Below are 24,589 nucleotides of genomic sequence, written 5' to 3' on the forward strand. Positions count from 1 at the left end.
CACAGCAGGGAAACTAATCTTGTATGGAAATACTGGGCAATGATCAGGCAAATATTTTGGTTGCAGGAGAGACTGTAATGACCTTACAGAACTACAGAATTCTTTGGGAGAGCGAGCAAACTTCTAAAGTGTATGCTATCATGCTTCTTCTGCCCTCTCTGACAGGTCAATGAAATATGGTTTCTTTTCAGATTCATTAATGGTTTGAGCCAAGATGTCAACCTCACCATTGACAGCAAAAGATTCATTGCTGTTCAGAAAAACTACAGTGCTTCTGAGTACTTGCTGCTGGAGAGGGACATGTAAGTCTCTCTTCTTGAGCTGAAGGTCCTTACTGAGACATTTCCTTGTATACAAAGAGGTTTTTCTCAGCCTAATAGCAAAACCTTCATTGCCATTGTCTTGGCATGTGACTGTGGGGGCAGATGTTTGTAAAAAGCAGAATTATCAGCTCAATGCAGAGCAGGTGCTCCGGGCTGTTCGTGTGTGTGCAGAAGTTTTTATTCACATTATGTGGGGGCCTGGAGGGAAGAGACTGTCCATTCCTGTGCATCTGTCAGTGGAGTAAGATGGGACATGGTAAAGTCTCCTCTCTGCCATTTGGTGCCTGGTTTATTTTGTTACTCTCTCAGGCCCAAGCTCCTAGTGTTAGGGTGTTCTCAGGGAAAGGCCAATGCATATTCCATGCTATAAAGTGTTGGTATGTGGTCTGGTAACATCAAGTAGCATTACATGGCTTTGCAGGCTGGGCTTGTTAGACAGGGGCTCCATATGGTCTTGGTTTGGCAGCACTGGAGTTGGCTCTTGTAGGGTATTTCTAGCATTTCCAATGTTTCAAAACAAGCTTCATGGCTTTTCTCTGCATCAGCTCCATCCAAAATATTTATTGCTGCAATTTAGTAGGATGCAGCAGCCATTGTGGCAATGCTGCTGAGCCTCTGTGCCATCTCACACATCCAAAATCAGAAGAACAAACATGAAGGCTAATTTGCTCTATTGAAAGGAAACAAAGTGGCTTCTATAGGTGCACATCTCTGATTTCCTGTTGACCGCTTTTCTGGCCTACAGTTCCTGAAGAAATGGAGCAAAATTTATGAGGAAAAAAAACGTGAGGGGGAAAAAAAATAATTTTACACTAAGAAGAAGCAGAAACCATTTAAAAATGTTAGCAATGGCTTGGGTCATTAGGTAAATTCCAGTCAGTGTCTAAGTGCTTCTGAAGGATAAGATGGCAAGAACTCCAGTGATTGTCTGGCACAAACACTACTGCATCTTTTCATCTTGCATCCTCCCTGCTCCATTTCAGGGTCGTATTTGATAACTCTGCTCTGTGTTCTTTGTTTGTGAACTAACTGGAAAATACTGTCCTTCATCCTTTTATCTAGATATAATAATGGAAAATGCATAACTGAAACAGGAGAGTTCCCCCTGGAGCTGGGGCTGCTTGACTTCGGCGCCTCATACACCGTTGTGATAACTAATGTAAGTGTTCCTGTGATGGTAACATGCTCCTGTTCTACTCTCTGGCAGTGCTTTTGTTCTTGTGTTGTTGGCTCCCACTTGCTTTGTCCACTCTGTGATCCCTGAACAGTAGCCATTTGAAGGCAGTCCATTATGAAAGGGATAGTAAAAAGTTTTGGTACCTACTTAAGCAAGGTGGGTATGTATTTGTTCCACCTAACACTGTAATCATATCAGATCTCATGGGCTAAAAAGAAGTAAAATATTTTCCTTGATAGAAATCCTCCATAGAAAATCATGTGGTCTCTGGTTTGTGCTGGTCTCATGACATCCTTGAGCTGCTAACATTGACCCAGAGCAATGCAAAGAATTGTTACTGTCTGCCAAGAGCTGACTTTGTTTGTGGTCTTTAAAATACTGTACCTGGTGGTGCCTCACACCCAAAAAACTGCAGAAACAGTCTGCTCTGTCCTCATATTTAGCTTACTGAACTAAAGACTGATCTTCCAAGATCTGTACATTGTGCACAGGGGGAAGAGGGACAAAGTCTTGAGGGAGGATGTTGATGAGGTTGTACATCTGTTTCCTCCTCTCACTGTCTGTACAGCTAATTTGGAGCCTGATGTAAAGTCAAGGCATGGTTTTCTGAACAGCTTAGCCCTGATGGGCTCTGAGCACTGCTGAGAGGATGGATTCCTTTCCCTGCCTGCCAGCCTCTCAGACACACTGCTTCAACCTGGGTCCAGCTGGCTGGAGCCATGGAGATGAACGTGATCAGCTTAGTTCCCATTTTAAGCTTTCCACCACAAAGGCACACAGACAAACCAGGTCTGACAGGACACACTGCTAAGCTGCCCTCTGAGACTTTGACTACTGTGTTGTGATGAGCAGAGCAAAGTGTTGTCAGCTACTCCCTGGCAGTAGCATCTCCCTATTGGGCAATTAATGGGAACTGTTCATGTCTGCAGAGTCCAAATACGTAGGGAGAAAATATAGCTGTGAAGCACCTGGCTTTTTTGTTTTTTTGTTTTTTTGGTTTTTTTTTTGCAATTCCAGTAGCTGGAGTGGGATGTACAGCCCTGGAGGGAACAAGCAGATGCTGCCATCTGTGAGTGCAGAGATTTATGTACATAAAACACACACACTTGAAGTGATGTTGGCCAGACCCTTCTTCCATGGCTGCAAGCCTCTTTCACCAGATGAGAAACCAGATAGAGAAGTCGCATGGAAAATATTACACTGAGAAAATTGACCCAGAGCCTCTGGTAACACAAAAGTCAGGACCAGCTAGGATAGATGTGTCCCATGTCACTGTAACCAAGGATTCCAGTTTGTGGTCCCATCTGTAAAAGTCCCTGCTATAGCCCTGGCTGGTCAGGGTGACTCTGTGCCTCATCCCTTCTGAACCTTGTGCTGGTACTTCAATATTTTTGACCCTCTGTTTTCCCATCTCTCTCTCTGTGGTTTCTGCCTTCTGTAGAGAGTTAGTTTGCTTGAGGCCAAGATCACTTTTAATTATTGCAGTGATTTGTACTGAACCCTGCTCCTCTGCCAGGAGTGCCATATAGAAGAACCAAGAACACCATATATTAGTCTGCTAATGTAGCTGAACTGTGAAGCTTAAATCATGGGGATGCTGCCTTCTACCCAGCCTTCCTCAGTGTGCAGTTACAGCGTGGTGCTTGTGACATTTCTTTATGGGCTAAAGAGCAGTGCACAGCTCTGCTCTCACCCCTTTTAGCCTGCTGAAATGCAGTCTCTTGATTTGCTTCCCTGGCAGTGATTGGTGATTAAGAACATCTCATAAACATCCCTTGTATTTTCCCAAGTACTCTCCTTAAACACAGGGCTTTCTGCCTGAAGTCATTTCAATCTAGTGTTTTCCTGGCTTCTAGTCAAATCTCTCACAGCCTCTGAGCCTCTGCGCATCACAGGCAGAGGTGTATTCCCAAATACACCTGGGAAAACAAACAAAAATAATTAGGAATACAGCTAACATAAATACCTGAATATATCTGATATGGAGCAGTCTTTGCTACTCTTGGCATTCCTGAGCTGAATTTGTTTGGGTGTCACTGGTATCATAGGGAAATTGTACAGTGCTGATAAAATGGGAGCAGTGACCACATAGATGCAATGAGCACTTAGCCTCTCATCCTTTTCTTACACTGGGGGCAGCATGAGGTCACAGGCTCTGCACAGGAAGGCTTTTCCCAGCCCCAGGCTTTTCCCAGCCCCACTACAGAGGGCAACTTGTTGGTTTGCAATCATTCAGGGAATTCTTATACTACATGAATGAGCTGGAATGCTTCCTGCTCTCTCTGTCCTGTGCAGCAGGAGTCACCCCATTCCCAACAGGCTTGGAAATGGCAGGATTGAGAACTGAAGTTTGCTTCAAAGACAGAGCTTTTTTTACACCTTTGCTTGAAACTTTATTTTGGTAAATTTGCCATTGTTGTCCAGGCTAAGAAAGATCTGATCTTTCAGCAACTAATCAGTGTGCCTTTTTTTTCCTGCTAGACTTCTGGAGGTGCTGTTGAGACATGGAAGTCAGAAGACATCAAAGCCAACAATGTTCATATGGCCTGGCAGTTACCACAGTATTTATTAATATCTGCTGGGGAGGTGATGTTCTCCATTACAGGTCTGGCCTTCTCCTACTCTCAGGTACTCCACTTAGAGATAAGGGCCTTACAATTAGACTTCAGGATTTATTCCTGCATCTGTCATTGACTTGTCATATGTCCTTTGATACGACACTTACTAACAATGTTATCTGTCCTTCTGCTGAAAGTGGGATTATAACACAGTTTGCTGGGTGCCCTCAAGCTAAATTAATTAATATTCTGAAGGTACCTGTTTTCAGTGATACTTGAAAAAACTCCTTTTCTGGTAAACCTGAGAACACAGAACAGACCTGGATAGTTAATGTGAAAGCTCTGAATACTGTAGTATCAGGACATTCTCCTAGTGAAACATTTTGTGATACGTATTTTTCAGTGATATAAAGGCAAAGGCATCTCAAGGGCTACAGGGTGGCATGAGGTCTTGGCACCTGCTTTAAATTGAGAGATTGAAGGGGTCTAAACATACAAGGTTGTAACAAGGGAGCAAGGGGTAATGGGCATGCAAGGGATGATTTGATGGTTGTTTGGGGAGGTTTATGAGAAGAGAGGACTGAGACATTACATGGTCAAACAGCTACTGAAGCTATTCAAATTTATCCTTGGAGTAAAGTGCAGATGTTTATTAATGAGGATGATTAATATAGTGGGATGATCTGTAATGGGATGTGAAAAATTTATCCTCAGCAGGAAATTTAACATCAAGATCCAGCCTCTTTTGCAAAGGTGTGCAGCCACATGGCACCAAACTCCAAGCTGCAGGGCTTGTGTGGCTCCTTGGACGTCCTGATTTTACGATTTCAGATGATGCAGGTTGAGGATGACCAGGATTCAGCTCTGCAACAACAGCATCTCCTGCTTCTCCATGTGTCCTCCTGTCCATGTTTTGAAAACTCTTTGTATGCAGCTGTTGAGATTAACCTCACATTAACCACTCCACACAGAGGAAATTCCACCATCTCCTCCTAGGCTGAGCCCAGTGACACCTACTCTGGGCAGGACACCAAAGGGTGAAGCAGGGCTGAAGGGCACAGCATGATTCCCACTGATCAGGCCCTTCTCCTCTTTTCAGTCTCCAGCCAGCATGAAGTCGGTGCTGCAGGCAGGCTGGCTGCTCACGGTGGCTGTGGGGAATACCTTTGTGCTCATTGTTGCCGAGGCTGCACCAATGGCACAGGTATGGTTTGGCTCTTAAAACAGAGGTAATGCTTTACAACAGGCTTCTGGTGCTTCTGGATGTCCATATCCTGGAGGCACAGCTTCTCTGCCCTGCCCCAGGCTCCTGCCCCTAAGTGACAGCAGCCCACTCTGAGCTGCCCCCAGCCCCTGCTCTGTGGGGGCCTCAGTGGTGCTCTCCTGGGGGGCACTGGCCCTCCCTGACCCTCCCAGTGGCAGGGAATAACTGACCTGCACTGGGTAATGCTGCTGGAGCTGAGCTCCAGGCAAGCTGGCTGTGTTTGGACCTGGAGCCTGGACACAGGGGCAGCCACACGTTGAGTTGCTCACCAGAAGCAACGAGACCAGTGGGCACTCAGCTTCCTCAAGGGTCTCGCTTGGGAATCCTGCCAGGCCAGCTGCCTGTGGCACCCCTGAGATGTCAGGCTTGCAGGGGGAGATTGTGGTGCAGAAGTAGTTTAATTCAGGCTGTGAAGCTTCTGGGATGATGCCATTAAGGTGTGAAGTGGCCAGCATGAACCTGCCTCTCCCAAAAGAATCTTGTAGGCAAAAAGCCCAGGTAGATATGTTCCAGTCAGAACAGATTTGTAAGAAAATATTTAATGAAACCAACTCAATCTGTTTTGTTTCAAAATGTATCACATATTCATAATTACATTATGTGTACAAGCATTCACCAGAAAACAGGATGAGAAAGTTTCTATGTTGTGAACCATTTTGGAAACTAAAAAGTAGTTTTCATCCAGTTCTTTAAAAAAGTAGTTGAAAGTGCAGAGATAGCCTCCAGACTGAGAGTCTGGGGTCTCCTGACCTACTGTTCTTTTTTCTTTCCTAGTGGGCTGAATTTGTCTTGTTCACTGTTCTCCTCTTTGCTGTGTGCATTATTTTCTCCATCATGGGATATTTCTATGTCAGTGTGGATCCAAAGGACCTAGAAGAAAAGGAAGAGAAGAGAGAGACCTCAAGCAGAGGAAACATGATTGGTCTTGTTACTCAGAAAACGAAGCTCTAACACATGATGGGTTGGGATTTTTTTTTTTTTAAACTTAGTTATGAGAGGGTAACAGAAGAGTGGGGGCAGTGTTATTTTATTTTAAACATTTCAACCTTTATTACTCAAAATGTAGCCACCTGATAAATGGGACCAAATAGCCCTCTATAAAAACAATGGGGGTCCTGAAATCAGAGCAAAACTCCCTGGGAAAGCTCCTCGGGTATTAAAAGCCCTTATTAGTAATTACAGTGTAATTTAAAACCTGCCCATCTTTTTAAGCATGGAATGCTTTCCTATGATTTTGCCTTAAACATATATTTAGGGCAGCAGGGAAGAAGGGTGGAAGGAATGCCATATGACACAAAAATCTGGAAATGTTAGGAAAGAAGAAAGAGGGAAAACTAGTATTGGAATTAGGGAAGAATAGATGTTAGTGACAGAAGAATTTTTAATGTTATCATCAAGGAATGTAAGGGTTACACACAGTCCCAAAGGATTTCATCATGTAACTCTCCTTATGAGTATTTCATCCCATTATTGCATGTTATGAATGGTTCTGATTTATGATTTTCACCTTCAGGCTCAGAAGTAATAACAGGGAATTAAATTCTGCAGGCTAAAATATTCCCAAAACACTACTGATGAAGACAGGCCTGCTACCACTTCTCCAATACCCATTTGTTCCCCTAGAAGTTTTTAGCATCTGATGGTGTTCTTTGATTAGACATGATTAGAGAATTGGTTTATGCTTTCTTATTTCAGAAATCCAGACAGTTATTTGCCATCTTCCTATACATTAAGCCTTTATTGGGCATTTCCTTTTACAGCACCTGTCACTGCAAGTTAGGATATGGCTGATTTCTTATCTCATGCCTCAGTTATTCCCCACTGGGAGACAAGTTGCAGTAGTTTCTATAAAATTCCAGGCATCCTGCAGTGAGTTATTTACAAGGATGCACTTTATCATTTTTTCAGTCTACAAGACACCATGGCATATGAGATTTTTCTTTTTCCTCCTTGTTTTTCTGTTTCTACCAAGCTTTGGATATAGCAATTTTATTGGAACTGTGATATAATTGTCTGATTTTCCTCAATTGCGTGAAGCTGTGATTTCATGTTCTGCATAGGAGTAATTCAACCACTGCTGATCTAGTAAAACTCCTGAGAGAGTCCCTGCCTTCCTCTGTCACTTCAAGGCCACAGTTGTAACAGGTATGGCCTAATTTAAAACAAGATTGTCAACAGGATGTTCAGGTTCACAGAGAATAGATTTTAAATGATGCTTTTCTTTTCCATCTTGGCATTGACCATTGGTGGTCATTGATACTTGGATTCAGGAGATCACAAAATATCACAAAAATGTCTAATTTAATTCCTGCTCGGGACAGTGCTAGGAAATACACTGAGTTTGACACCTCTGCTCCTTTGATGTGCTGCCAGTTTGTGTATCTTCTTGAGTAAGACTAAGAAAACACAGCTTTTTGGTTTCTGACTCACAGCCTAAGATTGCTCCCTCTGCTTCCTGTCCTAAGTGGTTATTGAGTTCCGCTACTAGTTCTGCATAAGCTCCTGCCTGCTGGGAGGTAGCATCTGGGGTTGTGCCAGGGGGGCACCATGGTCTCATCAGATAAATGAGAACAGGCTGCAGATGTGCATGCAGGAACACTTGGGGTGGTTCAGTGACAATAAATGCAGAGACATTTGTTAAGCTATGGTGGCTGGATCCGGGCAGCTGAACCCTGCATCTCCATGGGGAATGAAGGGCATTGAAAGCCACCTATTAGGTCATCCAACCTGCTTCTCAGAAGCCAAGAGAGGGTTATTCCTCTCTGTTCTTTCTGATATTGTTCTCCTGCTGTGATTCTTTGTGTGGGTTCTTTCTCCTCCAAGCATTGTTCTTTTCCTAATCCCATTTTATGACACACTGTGAATCGGCGCAGAGGCTGCTGAATCATTCTGCTGTGATGCTGTTTGACCAGCTTCCAACTTGAAGCACTAATAGAAAGCATTTCTTCCTCCACCCACTGCAAACAAAACAAAAATCCCCAAACTGAAGGAATGGCCAGGCTCCAGTAACACTGAACAAACACAATTTAGAATTATTGGAGCATTTAATTTTTTATAAGCCTTGAATTTGGAAGTATGTTGGGGTTTGAGGGCATATGTGGTGAAGAGACTATTGAAAACTATTGAAGCACTTTCCTTGAGATGCACTTGGTAACTAGTTCATAGTTGCACAAGGGAAAGCAAGGTATCCAGATCTCTAAGACTACATATGCTTAAGAACCTCTTGATTTTTTTTGTTTTATTTCCTTATTGGCGACACTACCAGAAGCTGTCACACACTCTGAGCTTAATTTAAAGGAATCATTCCAAACTCGTAAAAGATACATTTAGGATGTCATCTGTATCTGCTTTTTAGACTCCTCATGCCAAATTGCCCCTTTCTAAACATCTCCATGTTCCAAACCATCACCATAATGCTGGGGGAAGGAAAAACTGCAATTTGCAGTTGGGAAGGTTATGAACAGGAAGGCAATGCTATAAATAAAGTGCTAACATGAAGCTGGGGGCTGCTCCCGCAGCCCCTCCCAGGAATTGCTCGAGGGACTGCAAGGCTCTGTTCACATTTCTCTTACAGATGAACCAGTTACTTCTCACCTGCTCATCATCACCTGTTAGAAGCGTTTTCCTCCTCTGATCTGCCTGCTTGGTTGCTGGGGTGATCCTTTCCTATTGCTTCAGCTGCAGTTGTAGCTTTGCTAAATTGGACCCATTTATTTGGAATGCACCAGCAGTTTGGATTTCCACTGACATGCTCCCAGCCAGCCAGGAACAGGCTGGGGGCTGTAACAATGAGCTGCCCCTGCTCTAAATGGAGAAGGTGGAAAAATAGCAGATTCATCATAGCACTTCTCCAGTTTTAGAGCCACAGCTCCATCCTTGGAGGCCTTACATCATTTTCAAATGGACTCAAGACTGGATCAAAGGTTTGGGACCAGATTCCATGGAGTAGTGAGGCCTCTGGATTTTTCTTTCATATGGTTAGCTCAGAGATGGGGCCATGCTCAGCTCTTAATACCCAGTTTTAGAAAAATTCCTCACAGTTCTTTGCTTTAGAATCACAGGGAGGATCCAAAGTAATGATAGTATATGTAAAGCTGTAGCTATACAGCTGAACTTCTATAAAGAAATAGTATCCTTCTGCCTGTCCAGCTTCACCTGTCACTGAAGACTCTCAGCTGTTGGTGAAGCTTTCCCTGGCACAGATTAGGGAAAGTTCACATGAACTGACCTACAGAAATTGTCCTCTTCAGCTCAGGGACAGGGAAGAGATGGTGGGGAGCTGTAGGTGTGTTGCTGCACAAGCCGTCATGGAGGTTGCAGGGGTTTGGCTTTGCTCTGCAAATATGTGTGTTTGTCTGTTTTTCTGAGGGGTGCTTTCTTAGAAAGACTTTTTTTTTTTTTTTTGTGCAGAAAATTTCCCTTCATTTGTACTGGCTGTTGCCATTTTTCCCCTTAGCAGGTTGTAAGCGTGACCAGTGTTATTTCCAGTTTTGCATGAGATAAGCAGAAAAATGAGATTTCAAACTCAGCAAAACAACATCTTGGCTGTCAGTTCCTTAAATTTACCTCCTCTTTCTGAGGCAGTCAAATGCCTTTAGGTAACAAGCTTCTCTGTGCAGCTCAGGGGGCTTGCATCTGTCTTTTCTTCCATCTTCCTTTCACCACAATCCCAGAATTCCAGAAGATGAGCCCCAGGAGGGCTGCATGGGACTGGCTTGGATGCAGCTGGTGGGTGCTCTCAGCACTGACTGGGAAGCAGGAGCCTGACCAGGTCAGGAGGTGTTTCCTCTCTGGGTACCCAAATGGGGCCTGGCAAAGTGGCCAGAGACAGGCTGGCCCTGGTGGAAGTTGTGGTTTCCTGAGGAGTGACCTGGATGTGGGTTTTACTGTGAAATTAAAGTTGAGTGAGTGAAAGGAAAAGTCTTCACTCTGCTTGACTTTGGCCTGAGGGAAAGACTTAAGACTGATGGGCAGGGAGTAAAGAAAGGGCTGTTGGGTCAAAGCCTTCCCAATTCCTCAATGAGCAGCTGAAGCTACTTACATTGAATTAATTGCAGAGAATATGAGATGAGAGAAGAGGAAAGCTCAGATGATTAAACAGTGGATGACTTCAGGTCTTTCAGAAGAGCATTCTCCTAGCTGGTGGTGAAGGGCTGTCAGAGGAGATGGTCACCCATGGTTTGAAAATGGGTTTGGCATTTCATTTGACAAAAACCAGCATGAAGACCAGCATTGGTGGATCTGCAGTGACTGGAGGAGGAGGTGGCTGTACCTCTGGCAATGTCTCTACCATCCATGGCAGCCACCACCTTGGCTTCACCCTTGGGACAGAACAAACAGCTGCATGGGTATCACAGATGTGATTAACACAGGAGGGAGAGCTACAGTTAAAGGAGGTTAAAAAATTTTAGCCAGGGTCACACACAGAAGGATAATCTCTTTTTCTCTCTGCATTGAATTCTTTGTCGAGCTATAAGAAACACTTTCTATCATCAGCTGCTTAAACTTGGGAGTTCAGCTCCATGGCAAGTACCACAGCTGCTGAATTTTGGATGGTACCAAACTCTGCATTTCATTATCACTACATTTGTTATTGTGATACAATTTTAAAACAGCATTTAAGAGATATGTCTGGTCCCAGATGTTGACAGATCTGGCCAGGGTTTTGCATGTTGATAGCTGGATTCACTAGCTGTTGATAGCTAGTCTTTCATGTTAATGTGTGTGATAAACCTCTCATGTACCTTTGTGAGGTGTGAGGTCTTTGGATTTCTCCAGCAATTTCAAAAAAAAGCCCCAAAGTTCCACATGCAGCTGGCTAAACATGAACTGTGGCATTGCTTCCTTGAGGGAGCTGCCCACTGCTTTGTAAAGCAGGGACCCTCATTCATCTCTTGCAAAGTGCTCCCCAGAGAGACAAAAATGGGGGACACAAGCATTTTGCTTTGAGAAGGGCTCATGTTGCATTATGGAAATTGCTTTGCTAAGAATTCCATTTCAGGTGGACAACAAGGAAGGAAATAAATTGTTTCTTATTGAGGTTTGAATCAAGGAGCTGCTGCATCTTCTCAAGGTCTTTGCATGCTGTGTTTTTCCAGCACATCAGCATTAATCTGGCTCTAGCACCTGTAGATCAGAAGACTGTCAGGATGCAGAGCAGCCACACTGCAGGCTCCCACAGTCGGCTGATCAACTCTGATCTCTTCGTTTTTAATGAATAGTTGTAGCAGTTATCCTGCAGGGCTCAGTCAGTCAGAATTGCTCTAAATTTAGGCTACAACTAAGGACCTGAGAAAACTGTAATCAACAAGATAAATAGCTGAAACCTGCTAAAACACTGGCTTAGTGCTTAATTAAATCTTAATATGCTTACAGAAAGAAAAACCTAAACACAAATTTAGCATTTCAGTCAAAACAATGAGGAGCTGCAGCTGGAATCAACCAATGTGGCAACTGGCAACCAAGATGAAGACACAAAAATCATGCAAAGATCCCTCTTTAGATTATTTTTTGTCATTGCATACGTTGTTCAGTCTGCTTGGCCTGTCCTGCTCAATCTACCCGTGTGTGTAAGGAGAAGAAGCTGAACTGACTTATTGAAGACACATACTCTTCACAAGCTGCAGCTTCGTTCTCCTCTTGTTGCAGACTCCCAAGTTAGCTCCAAATGACTCCCTTTGCTAGCAGTCAGCCCCCTCAGTCCCACATGCTGAATGTCCCTCCCCACAAATCACTTCTCACGGATGACTTTGCCAGCCCTCAGCACCTTGCTTATTCCTCCTCTCATGCAGCCCCTTTGCTGGCAGCAACAGTGTGTTTGCTTGGGAGATATCCTTGGTAACGCTGCCCACTTTCCTGCATCCAGAAAAGCTGCTGACCCACAGAACTGTGTCTGGGCACAGACCACACAGAGCCAAATGTCTGGGTGGTAATAGGGCATCTGCCCTGGCTTGCTTTGGCTCTGGCTTTTTGTCACAGCCTCGTATGGCCTGACACGTCTTCTGTAGGCAAATCAGTTTAGAGCACAGGGGTTACCCAGCATTTCCCTACCCCCTATCCTGTGCCTGGTTAGCTGCCTGCTGTCTGCCCTTGTATTGTGCCACATCAAGCCACAGGGACTTCTGGACTGACACACTGCTGTCACCAGCCCTGGAGCATCCACTGGTACTGCCTGTGGCCCCAGCTGATTAACACATTATTTATGGTCCTGCCCTGCCAGCCAGTTTGCGAGTCTCTCTCTTGCAGAAAAGCAAGAGAAAGCCACACAGGCTGTGTCCATCTCAGCAGTGGTGTGTGGTCAGTGGGCTGCCTCTGCAACTGCAGATCTCCCATGGACACAGGAGCTGGTGGAAAGGGGCAGCTCCTCTGTGAGCAGTGCCTGCTGGTGTCAGTGGGGCTGGCTCTGTGGCCACTCCAAGCTTGGCCTTTTAAGAGTCAGTGTCAATGTTTTGCTGAGAGCCCTGTGTTATTACTGTGTATTAATTACCATGTGCTGCCATGTTTCAGCTTCTGAATCTTGTGGTCGAGGAGCAGCAAGCTGCATCCTGGCAGGGCACTTTCTGCTCCTTCTTGGTCCGCTTCCCCATGCTCAATGACCAGGTCTTGGGTAATAACTGGCATTTCCCAGACCTTGCTGTGTTTATGTACCTACTCACAAAGAAGTTTCTTCAAATGGAAGTGAATTTGCTCAGAGCTATGACTCTACCCAAGCCTGCTTGGAGCTGCTGGCAGCCTTTGTTCAGGCTCTTTCTCTGTTTAACCTGTGCATCAAAACACTTTCCAAGTAGCCTTCATGCTGTCCTCACCAAAGAAAGAAGCCTCTCAAAAGATGCTGTACCAATATGGATTTTTCCTGCCCAAGTTAGAGGTGAAACAGGCCAGCAGGAATTCATCAGGCACCAGGAGCTGCTGTCTTTCAAAAAGGCAAAGTGCTGTCAGTCACAGTGGCTCCCCACATGGGAGGCCATGCAGTCCAGCTCCTGCTATGCCCTGAGCTCACCAGAGGCCAGTGGATGCTCCACTGCCTCTCTGGGGGCTGCAGCTCCCAGGTCCAGTACTGGCCAGCCCATCTGTGTGCTGGTCATGGGCTGTCAGTGCCAGCTTTGCTTCCTGACACTTTATACAGCCCTAAATCTGCAGAGCAAAGAGAAGAAAGTTCCCTCTTTCCATGGAGTGTATTTAATTTGCTTGTTCCTGCTCCTTTCTCATCCTCAGCCAGTCTCATCAGCTGCCCTGTTATTTCAGGGCTGGCCAAGGAGCTCTGCAGTCCTTCCCATCTCACCGCTGCCTCAAAGAAAGGGGAGGTTTGGGCTTTCCCACTCTGCCCACCCACAAGCACCTTCCTGGAAACTCTCTTCAAATACAGGTTCTTCACCTCTCCAAGGAGCACATCCCTCATGAGACCAAGGATTTGACATGTGCTTAACCAGTCAGTCCCTTTGTGGGGATTAGCCAGCCTGGGTAACGTTTGCATTTTACCCTTTACTGTCTGCTGGTTGTGGATTTACTTTTGGAGCTAATATCACTGTTTTTCCTTCTATTTTCTCCCCAAAGGTTGTCCTGAGCCACCTGCACTCTGTGTATAAAATAAATAAATGGCCTTGACTGTTTGCAGGCAGATGGTCTATCCATCTTCTGCCAAAACTTTGATAGCGCCGTGAAGAATCCCTCTGTGCTAATGGTGCCAGCATAGTCCTTTACATCCCTGCTGGAGGATTTCTTTGTTCCTTTTTTGCAGCATCCTTTTGTATGTGCTGGTTGCAACCAGAGGGCTTGTGCTCCACTTCTCACGGCCTGCAGCACTCCTCAAGCTTCTGTAATGCAGGCTCTGAGTTCCCTCTTCTGTTTGAGCTGAAAACGATTAAAAGCCATTGAGAGCTTCAGAAACAGCTGGGTTTTGTCTAGTAAAGTTCTTTTTTTAATTCTTTTTTTTTCTTTTTTTTTTTTTTTTACTGTGTTCATATCCATCACTTACAGCTAGGGAGTGAAACACTGCTTCAGTCTTCTCCTGTCAACTCTCTCAGGAGAAGGCTGGGCTTTTAGCTTTTTCATAAAACCTTTATCTTTGATGCCTTTGGTCCTAATGCTCATTGTTCACCATCCCTTGAATCCAGGGATTTTGGTTCCTTTCTTTGGGTTCTTGCTTCAGTCTGCTCAGCATTTTGTACCTGGTTTCACTGTATTACACCTCCCGGGGTCCATTTACCTATTGGGCTCAAAATGAGCAGAGAAGTCATCCCAGTGGTTTTAAAAGATGCACCTAGATAGAACCTGTTCAACTCTGGAAGTTTTGAGCCTCTTTTCAGCTTGTTAGGGAAGAGCAGGCACTTTTCCATGCAAAGGTGTGTTTTCATGCCTACTGCATCCTGCTCTGGCTGGGAGAGGATGCTTCCAGGTTAGAGCAGCTCCACCATCCACAGCACTTTGTGCCCGCTTTTCTCTCGCTCTGGATTTCCTGACCTGGATTCCTCTGCTCTTGGCCCCCCCTTGGTGGGTCTCTCACACTTGTGATACTCACTCTGAGGTAGATATTGCCTCCAGCAATTTATTTTACCAGTCCAATGTTGCATATGGTGACACTAGTAATGGGATTTATTTTGCCTTTTCAGTCTCTACTGTTTTTCCAGGTTTCTGCTGTGCTTTCTCTTGATTCAGACTGTCAAACTCTTGCCAATTTTGCCTTCTTCCTCATGGCTTCCCATTATCAGTGCTGTGCCTGGAGTCCAAGTGCCCTTCGTGCCCCAGATCTGCAAGATAAGTAAACTTAGAAAATCATTAGGGCAGACTTTGACCGCTCCTGTCTCCATCAAAGACTAGGATTAAATTAAGTCCCTTTGATAAACTGAGCTGATGGGCCAATTTGGATTGCACATGTGCTATTATGAGCCTCGCGGGGCTTATGATTAAAAGACATGAGAGAACACAATTATTTAGAGAGCTACCAGGAGATTGCTGTAGCTCACTAGTCACTTCTTTATCAGAACAAAAGAAGAGCCCAATTCTCCAGGGCGACAGGCAGCTCCTGGGAAGTCCGTGAGTCTCTAATTGCTGTGGGAGGTGAGAGTCACACTTTGATGTGTGTGATAACACTGCGGGGGGGTGATGGGGAGAAAGCCACGCCGACCATTTCTGTCCCCAAGGCACTTGGGCCAGGAGTGAAACCTTCCACATAGGTGGCTTCTTTATCTCTTTTTACAGTTGCTTGTGGGTTTTTTTCCCCCACCATAAACTGCAGTTGTCTTTGCAGCAAGATAGAGCTCAGCTGGGCTTCTTTGCAGGACTTTGATCAAATCCTGACCTGCACAGGGACCTCAGTGCAACCAGGGCTGATTCCTTGCATCAAATCTTCAAGGCTGGGCTGGATCCTGACCCAACAGGAAAAGTAATGTCAGCTTAGGCTCTGCAGCAAGCCCTGAAGATGAGAAATGTCTGACTGGACACAAATAAAATTTTGCCTGTTCTTTTTTTTTTTTTTTCCCTCAGGGTCAGGTTACTGAGTCAGGGCTGGATGGTGTATGTAATTGTAGCAAGGCTATTTTTCTCACTTTTTTTTTTTAAAGAACATTCCTGCTGCATTTTAATTACAACATTTAGAACATGTCCAAATAGCTTGAGCTCAAATTGATCTTGTTTTTCAGCCAGGAAGCTTGTTTTTCATCTATTATTATAACAAATGTGCTATTGATAATAGTTTAGGTGCAATATTGCAAAGCTTAGTGCTATACATCAGCTCTGAAGGCTCAAAATTCTCTTATTATCCATTACTGACATGACAGTTTACAAATATTTAACAAACAAATTACCAGGTTTTCCTTGTTCCCTCTTAGTTTGCAGTCTCAGTCCTTTTGACAGCTGAATTCAGGATTAATGATGAGCTTGTTTAAGACGATTGTTTGCTAACAAACAGGTTTATTCTCTAAACCTACAAGTGCAGTAGGAGAACTAACACTGGCACTTTGAATTAAATCTCATCCTCAAAGCAAATTTTTTAGCTTTATTCCCTCCAATTCTCCTGAGAAGAAATCGGATTTCCCTAGTAAAGTACTTAGACGTGTTAATAATTTCTTGGTTTATGTAGTCATTTTAAATATAGACACTTAACATGAAGAGCTGCAACAGGAGTATTTTTTCTCTGCCAGCCCTGAGCTTGCTGGGTCTGTTCAGGCTGTAAGTGTTTTAAAGTCCTTTCTGAGCACAAGCAGGGGAGCAAAGAGACCACCTTGAGCCTCCATGGAAAAGAGATATCCAGAAGGACAAGCTGGATTTGGTCCTCTATAAAGCACTGGAGGCAGCACTGTGAAACATTCAGCCCAGCTCCTGGGAGTGGTAAAATCCATGCTTTGCAGCAGCTTCTCCACCTGCTCCAGGTCTGAGCACAGGGTGAAGGGCTCAGAAAGGGCTGACAACCAATATCTGCCTGGGAAGGTTGTTTCTGCTGTAGATGGCTGCAGGTGAAGCAAGAAAGGTGCTACACCCCCTGGGAAAGCCTGATACATCCCCAGGGGAACCAGGGGCATCTTCTGGGAGAAAACACAGCACCGGAACAGAGACTGAAAGAATGTGTGAAGCACCCCCTTCAGAGCACGTCCTGGGCGCTGGGCCATCCCTGCCCTGTGGTTTCTGATCTTGGGCTTTGCATGCACAATGCAGGAATTCACTGCTGTGTGGGCCTGGCTTTGGAGATGAGAAGTGATTTTGTTCTCAAGAAAAGTCACCCTTTGTTGGCAGAAAATCTGTGAGTTTGGTTCCCCAAGGGATAGTGTTTGAAAATCACAGATGATTAAAAGGTAATACATTTGAGGGTTAGTTTTGTTCTGTTTTGTTTTGCTTTGTTTGGGTTTTTTTTTTTGCTTAGTTTTTTTTTCTGTTAGTTTGGTTTGTTCGTGTGGGAGGTGTTTGTTTGTTTGTTTGCCTTTTGGGTATGACAAACTGAATGCCACACATAAATTTCTCCACATCTGACCTGGCCACAATTTTTTTTATTTTAATGCAAGAAAATCTGAGACTCTCCTTAAAAGAGGAGGCCCCCACCTGAGTTCTGAAATACCAAATGTAACACTAGCAAAAATTACTAAAGCTGGCAAGTCTCAGTGTAGCATATCACATTGATCTTAAACAAAAATAAGCCAAATCAAGTCAGACTTGATAAAACAGAATAAAAGCATGCTTGGCTTGAAATAATGTGTTAATAGATAGTATTTCTTCATTACATTTTATCTGATAAGCAATAAAACCACAGACTCAGTGCATACAGTCTCTATGTGCCCTCTGCTAATTGCCCATCATCATGTGAAATGCAAGCACTCATTACTCACTTCCTTGGAACCAGCATGGCCAGCATGGAGCAGCAGGGACGGGGGCACAGCTGAGGATGTTGGCATCTCTGTACATGAATTTTCAACCCTGGAGAAATCCCCATAATATGGACATCTTAGCCTGGTATTTAAGCCTTCATCTCACTTCTTTTTAAGGCTTGCTTAACACTTTCCCAGTTGATTGATACAGCATCAATCACAGTAATATGCCAGCTATGATGTTCCTGTTAATAACTGCTGAGGAGATGGGTGGCTCAGGGCCCTGAGCTGAGCACAGGCATTTTCCTTGCAAATGCCAGGGAAGATTTATGGACAACAGCATCTTGCAAAATGCGTAGGGCAGCAGCAAGAAACTGCCCATCATTCCACCCCCAAGCACCTCCCAGCTTGGGAATATGCCTGTCACTGGGGTTATATCTGCAACCCTTATTTGCCCTGGGGGTTAAGGATTTGAGGAAAAATACACTCACATGCAAGTTGGTGAAATGCAGCTAGCAGCTGGACACACCAAGGGTAAACTGGGTCCAATTACCTGCTTTGCTTATGCCAGCTGCCATGTATTACAAATCAAGCCACTCACAAGGAACCAAACTATTAAGCTTCTTTCTCATATTCATTAATTATAGAGATACCATCACTCATGTTTGTAATCTATGAACTGTCCTATGATAGCTGATTTACTTTTTTTCAGTTCAGTGAATTGTGATGGTGAGGCTGCAAGCAGTACTGGCAAGTGATTCCTGCAGGGACCTGCTCCTGCAGGTCTGAGCTGGTGAAATCCCCCTTTTCATGACACAAAGCCAGCACAGTGACCTTGCAGGTACAGATTTACTCTGTCCCCTATCCTTCTGGGGATCCAGAATCTGGGGCAGAGTAAATCTGGGGATTTACTCTGCCCCCCCATCCTTCTACACAGTCTCTGGGAGAAGCTCAACCCAAAAGTGTCCTGCAGGAGAAGGTCAGGTAAATATCTGAAACCCTGACAGTCAATTTAAGGAGAAGCTTTCAGGCCAAAAGGATGTCACCCTAAAGACTTTCTCTGGCATGCTGAGCACCGTAAAACGTTGCTGGGATCCATCGCTGTGGGTACTGATTTCTCTTCTGCTTTGCTGTTCCTACTGTGTTTAGGTTCAGAGTGGCAGCACAGTGAGAGGGGCTCCCAAACCTCTCCCAGGGCAAAGGCAGCAGCTGTGGGGCAACCCCATGTTTTCACAGACCTCTCCCAATTTATCCTGCCAGTGTTCAGCCTTCCTTACAAACCTCTGCCCTTTCCTGATGGTAGGGCAGCAAAATGAGTCAGAAGAGGAAAAGCCCTTCAGAGCAGCTCATCCCACCAGGGTCGCTTACTGAGTCACGATCTGAAGACTGAGCTTTTGAAAGGATTTGCCACCATGGCACCTGGGACAGTCCTGCTCTGTTTTCTCCCGTTGCTGCTTTCTGGACAGATGTGTCCCAGCCACTCGGTCTCCTCTGATGTGCACAGGAGGCCATGCATGTGATCAGATCACTGATAGATGCTCCACAGCCATCTGGATCTAGGGAAGAAATGACAAATTTCCCCCATCCCCCCCACACTGCCACACCTTCGATGAGATTTTGATGAATGAGATCTTTATTGGCTGCTGGGCTAATTAAATAGAAGTTGCATCAGCTTCTAACTGACAGGCTTTAATTTCTCCTGAGCAGATTTTGAGAGGACCAGATGAATACAAAAATGAAAGGAAAGACTGTGGATTGGATCCAAGGATGTCTCTGACTACATTGTGCTTGAGCTGGAAGTTTGTTCCACCTTCCCCTGGGGAACTGGGATGGGACAGGAGGCTCCTGTGCTGCGAGAGTGCTGTCAGCAAAGCCAAAATTAACACAGATAACAAAAAAGAGAAAATAGTATCCTGGTTTTAAATAAGAATTTCTGAAGTCTTATCTTTGCCCCAGTCTTTTGCTTTGGAGGTGCTGTGCTGCCACAGTGTGCAAGGGTTCCACAGCCCTCTTGGCCTCTTGCTGCCATTTCCCTGTGCAGGAGGAGGGTAGGGGGCTGATTTGCCTCTCTCCTCCAGGCTCCTGCCTAAACCTCCAAGCAGAGTATGTGGATAGCTAAATAGGAGAGTCATTGGCAGAAAACGTTTCTGGGTACCCAAGTTTCATGTTGGTCCAGGACAGAGACAGACTTGGTACACAGTAGATTAAAAAGTTAACTGAAATTATTGAACAAGCCTCAGTGACTTCAGTGGTGTCATGTTTTCCCCAGTGGACTCTGCAGTCTATATCTGGGCACATCCAGCCTAAGAGGCTTGTTCCATGTTTAATTTATGGTGTGATGAATGAGTTCTTAGCATACAATGCATTTAATTCCATTTTGGCCTGATTTATGGTGTGATGTGAACTGCACGTGAAGTTTTTAATTCAGTAGGTGGTGACTGTGATGCAGTATATGAAGTGTGACGGAAGAGATGATAAATTCGATTCCAAAGGTGATGCATCAATTTCAGTGTGAAGTGCATCAAATTTATCACATGGCATGTTGGTTTCAGTGCACGACACCCCAGCAATGACAGTGCCAGGCCAGTTAAGAGGGATACTTTCACTGCATCACCAGTGGTCCCCTACATCCACCACCTCCTCAGAAAAAAAATGGCCCTTGCTGTTTGTCTTTCATTTGATCTTGCAGGACTTGAAGACAACCATAGAAATGGCCCATCAGGTGCTGATGAAAATATTTATTTTCAATTTAATGCATGCACCAGGTAAGAGCTTTTGAAATCCCACCTAATTTCAGGTCTCAGGAAGATGCTGCTGCTCCTGGGAATCTCAGCACCAACCAGCAAATTTGCCTAAATTTAAGTTCATTTCATGACTCAGTGTCTTTGCTTTTAACTCAGCATCTGGCTGATCCACACTGCTGAATGGGGATGTGGAATTTGGGTCCTCTCTGGGAGATTAGGCTCTTCAACATCTGTAACCTCTGAAAGAGGTTTAAAAAAACCACCCCTGGGGAAAACCCCTCCTCCCTCACTCCTCACTGGGGATGCTTTTGGGATAAGACTTCCTGGCTGAAATAAACCCATGTCTTGATTAGGAGTTCCTAATGCCATTCAAGCAGCAGTTGTTTGGGACTTGATGCACACAAACAGGACAGCCTGGGGTGTGCTGGGCACTGAGGGGCTCCTAATACCCACAGTACCCAACCCCTTCCCCATCCTCACACTCCATCTCACCAGCACCACTGAATCCAGCCTGGCACAGCAGAGCATGGCAAGTCACTAAGACAGCCAAGAAACACATGAGAGGGCTGATGAGAGGATTTGGTGACAAACTGAGCAAGAAGTAATTACTTTTCTCTCCTCCTTTTGCTGCCACAGCCTCTGTGGCAGTGAGGATAAATGCAGTGTATTAGCAGCAGTGAGTGGCAGGTTCACTGGGCTGCAATTTATAACATTTTCCTCCCAAAAACCTCACTGGAGGGCATTATGAAGTTAGCTTTGTAAAGGGAAACAAAATTATGAGAGGGTCACTGTGGAGAAGTGTTTGGAAACCCTCGGAAGATAGGCTGTTTTCCTTTCTCCAACTGTCTCATTGAGCTCTGAGGGAGAGCTAGTGCTCATATACCAAATATTAAATTCAATCCAGTGAGAAGGAGCAGATGTTGATGTGCCAAGCCTGTCTGCCACCATGTCTAATGCATAAGGAAGGCTGAAAAATCTTCCATCAAAATGTTTTGATTTTTCTTGAAGCAAAAATAAACTTCTGCTCAAAAAAACCAACAACGAACCTTCAGGGCAGAAAACTTCTGGCTGAGAAAACTTTGTCTTCAGACTGTTGATAAAGGGTTGCTGCTGTCAGAGGGGATAAAGAGGAGGATGTTTTTCATCAGTCATGTTAATCTGATCTATCCCTGCATGCAGGCTTGTGCAGGCAGATAAAATAAAACAGATCCTGGTACGCTGATGAGCCAAACTCTATCAGTTTCCAAGGGACTTAGTGCTGTCTGGATGGAGAGGGAAGGGAGGGATTTGCTTTGAACTTACCCCCTGGTGAAGGGTGTTAAGCACTGGGAAAGGCACTTGGGCTAATGTGCATCTGGTCTGCCTGGAGGGAGCTGTTTGCAGGCTTGGTCTGTGCTCCGTGCTCTCAGCACCTCTATAGCAACCAGGTCGTGCTGCTCCTGCTGCTCACAGCCTGGTCCCTGCAGGAAGAGGAAGCTTTAAGCCCAGTCTTCCACTCTCCAAAAGGGTTAAAAAACCCACACAAGCATATGGTTTGAATGGTTTAAGCATTACAAGGGAGGAGAAATGCTGAAAATCACTCCTTTCAATGTCAAAAATGCTCATGAATCAGAACTCCTATTTCAGCACCACCTTGCAAACAGCTTTGTTCATGATCAGGGTAAGAAACGCTGGGTCTGGGAGCTTGCTGTGCCTGCTCCTCTGTCCCCCAGGCACCCCCCTGAGGGGTGGCTTGTGCCCCACTTAACCCTGGCCAAGGGGACCAGACAGGCTCAGGGATGCTCCCACTGCTGCCCTCCACAGTGAATATCACTGTCTGAGCCTGGTTGGAGGCAGCAGCAGGAGAAGGGCAGCAGGGAGCATCCCAGCTGAACAGCATGGATCCTGCTCCTGCATCCCAGACCACTGATTCCCAGCACACACTCTCCTGCAGGACCATGGAGGAGCTTCCCTGCTGCAGAACATGTTTAAGTTGTGGAGAAAATTTATTTCTTCATTTATTTCCTTTGCATGTGGGACAAGGATGCTGGTTTATATTGTGGAACAACAATTTTAACTGAGAGAAGTCAGTTCTATAAATCAATTGCCCTCTCCAGAGCATTAACCAGACCTCAGGAACTAGCAGCTTTATGATCACTTTCCATGTTAGTCTGGGTGAATTCTGGGCCAGAGACTCAGCTGGTGTAACTTGGCCTCACTCTCCAAATCCAGGTGATTTACTTTGTCTAATGCTGCTTTGTGTTTCTGTAAGTTTGATAATCTCAGGTGCCCTAATTTTTACTGAAGAAGAGTTCATATGTTGTTTCAAGGTGTTTTAAAATACATTTGACTCAGAGAGAACACACAGGTCAAACTGTGTATCCCAAACAAATGCATTTGTCACTCCAAAGTAAGTCCAGGCCGAAGCACTAGAAGAAAGGGGGTCCCTCTCCAGCACTGTGCACTCCAAATGCTACTGGTCCCAATTTGGCAGGCCTCCTGGGGGCTCAATTTCCTCCTCTTTGCATTGGTGAGGCTCTCAGCAGACTTGATGGTTTTCTTCCAAACCATTTGACTGTCATCAACAGGGAGGCTCTTGATGGCATTGGAGGCTGACAGGATGGCTCCTGCCTCCTCCTTGGTTCACTCTGGTCCACTATTTCCATCCATCCATCCATCCATCCATCCATCCATCCATCCATCCATCCATCCATCATCTTTTATTTAGACTGCAGGATCCTGGGGCAGGGACTGTTTTTCCTTTTTCTCTTTTATCCCATTCCTTGAGTGGCAGGTTTTTATCGGCTCACAAATACACACAAAATTAATTTCTGCTGATAAAAAGGATGTGGTTGAGCTAATCTTTTTCCAAGCTGCTTAAGGGTGAGCCCTTATTTTTGATTTAAACTGCAGCTTTTAAATCTGATGGCTAAAATGAATGGTTTGTGCCTTGTGGGCTACACTGGGCACCCACATGGCATCTTCACCACAGAGTGGGCATCATCACAGGAGAATTTCTTCACCTTCCTGCCATGCAGGACCCCTCACATCTCTCATGATCAGATGGTCACTCTATGCTGTTGGATTTCCTGCAGATGTTTGAGATGTGGGTGATTTGCACCATTTTGTCTCACTCCATTTCCCCACACTGCTCTGCTATTAATTTTCTTACACAGAGAAGAGGAAAAGAAGATCTGAAGATTCTGAGTGATGTTCATCCTCTGCAGACAGAGTGCAATGCACACTCAGATGGACAGGGTTTGTCCTGGCTTTTGACATGTTGTCTGTGCAGATAGAGCTAAGCTTAGTTTCACTTATAAAATTTCCCATTCACATGAGAGGATGTTTCAGATAACTGATAATCCATGATGATGTGCTTTCTGTGAATCATAGGTTCCGGGAGGTTTCAGGAGAGTGTCTCTCTCTCCCTTTGACATGGGGCATTTGGGAATGGCTTAGTTCCAGGCTGTTTTCTGTACCTCAGTTTTAAAAGGGTGGAAGTTATAAAATTTGGGCAGTTCCTTATTTGTTTTGAATCAGCTTTCCCCAGTTTTCACCACCAGCATCTGACTTTGGCACTTTTTTAATGTACAGCTTCAGCTTGCACACAGAATTTAAATTTTCGGCCATACGGTGCAAGGTTTGTAAGTGGTAATTGCATCAACTCAGGATCAATGGAGCAGAATAATATCTGCCCACTATTAACAGCTTAATAAAATTAATAGTGCTGGCTCTGCCATGAATTACTTTAAAATAGAGATTGTAGGATAGTAATGTAAACAATCATTGATTTTTCTTGGGAGAGTACTGTGAATTAGATATGACTCCCTTCAGTGTGTAGTTGATACCAGAAAATGCAGAAAGTGTATCTGAGTACCTTTAAGGTGTGTGGAGAGGGAGAAAGTGAAAGAGACCCCTGTGGCACTGGGGAGTTGATTAGATAAATGAAGCTAGCCCAGAGCAGAAGATGAAAGCTCAGAGCCTCTTGGCACTCGGTGCCATCCAACCTGACCCAATTAATAACACATTAGTGCAGGACAGGTCTGTTCAATGGTTCAGGTCTGTTAATTGAAATAGTGTGATGAATGGCATTGGAGAGGATGAGGAATACTTAGAAAAATGACAGGAGTCTGCAGCTCTGCAACGGAGCTGATGCATTACTCGAGGGTGAGGGAGATGGGAGGTGGCTTTTATTCCCGTTGAGATCCTGCCAGCATGTCAGCACTGAGCTCAGTGTAGGTGCCAGAGTCA

At 44.9% G+C, this 24,589-nt stretch overlaps 1 protein-coding gene across 5 annotated transcripts in view; it reads left to right on the forward strand.

Moving 5' to 3' along the window:
* SLC15A2 (solute carrier family 15 member 2) overlaps positions 1-17,127 on the forward strand; it is a 61,990-nt gene extending 44,863 nt beyond the window's left edge. For 4 of the 5 annotated variants that reach the window (XM_085066945.1, XM_085066946.1, XM_085066944.1 and 1 more), the window contains 5 exons: positions 192-302; positions 1,386-1,482; positions 3,982-4,128; positions 5,158-5,262; positions 6,097-17,127. In XM_085066945.1, coding sequence (XP_084923071.1) covers positions 192-302; positions 1,386-1,482; positions 3,982-4,128; positions 5,158-5,262; positions 6,097-6,273 — 637 coding nt within the window. In that variant the 3' untranslated portion in view covers positions 6,274-17,127. The remainder of the gene's footprint in view (positions 1-191; positions 303-1,385; positions 1,483-3,981; positions 4,129-5,157; positions 5,263-6,096) is intronic. The other variant, XR_014853522.1, reaches the window with a different exon arrangement.
* The last annotated feature ends 7,462 nt before the right edge of the window (positions 17,128-24,589 follow it).

Source organism: Lichenostomus cassidix, chromosome 7 (genome assembly GCF_008360975.1).
Source record: "Lichenostomus cassidix isolate B80296 chromosome 7, HeHo_3.0, whole genome shotgun sequence".
Taxonomy (NCBI): Eukaryota; Metazoa; Chordata; class Aves; order Passeriformes; family Meliphagidae; genus Lichenostomus; species Lichenostomus cassidix.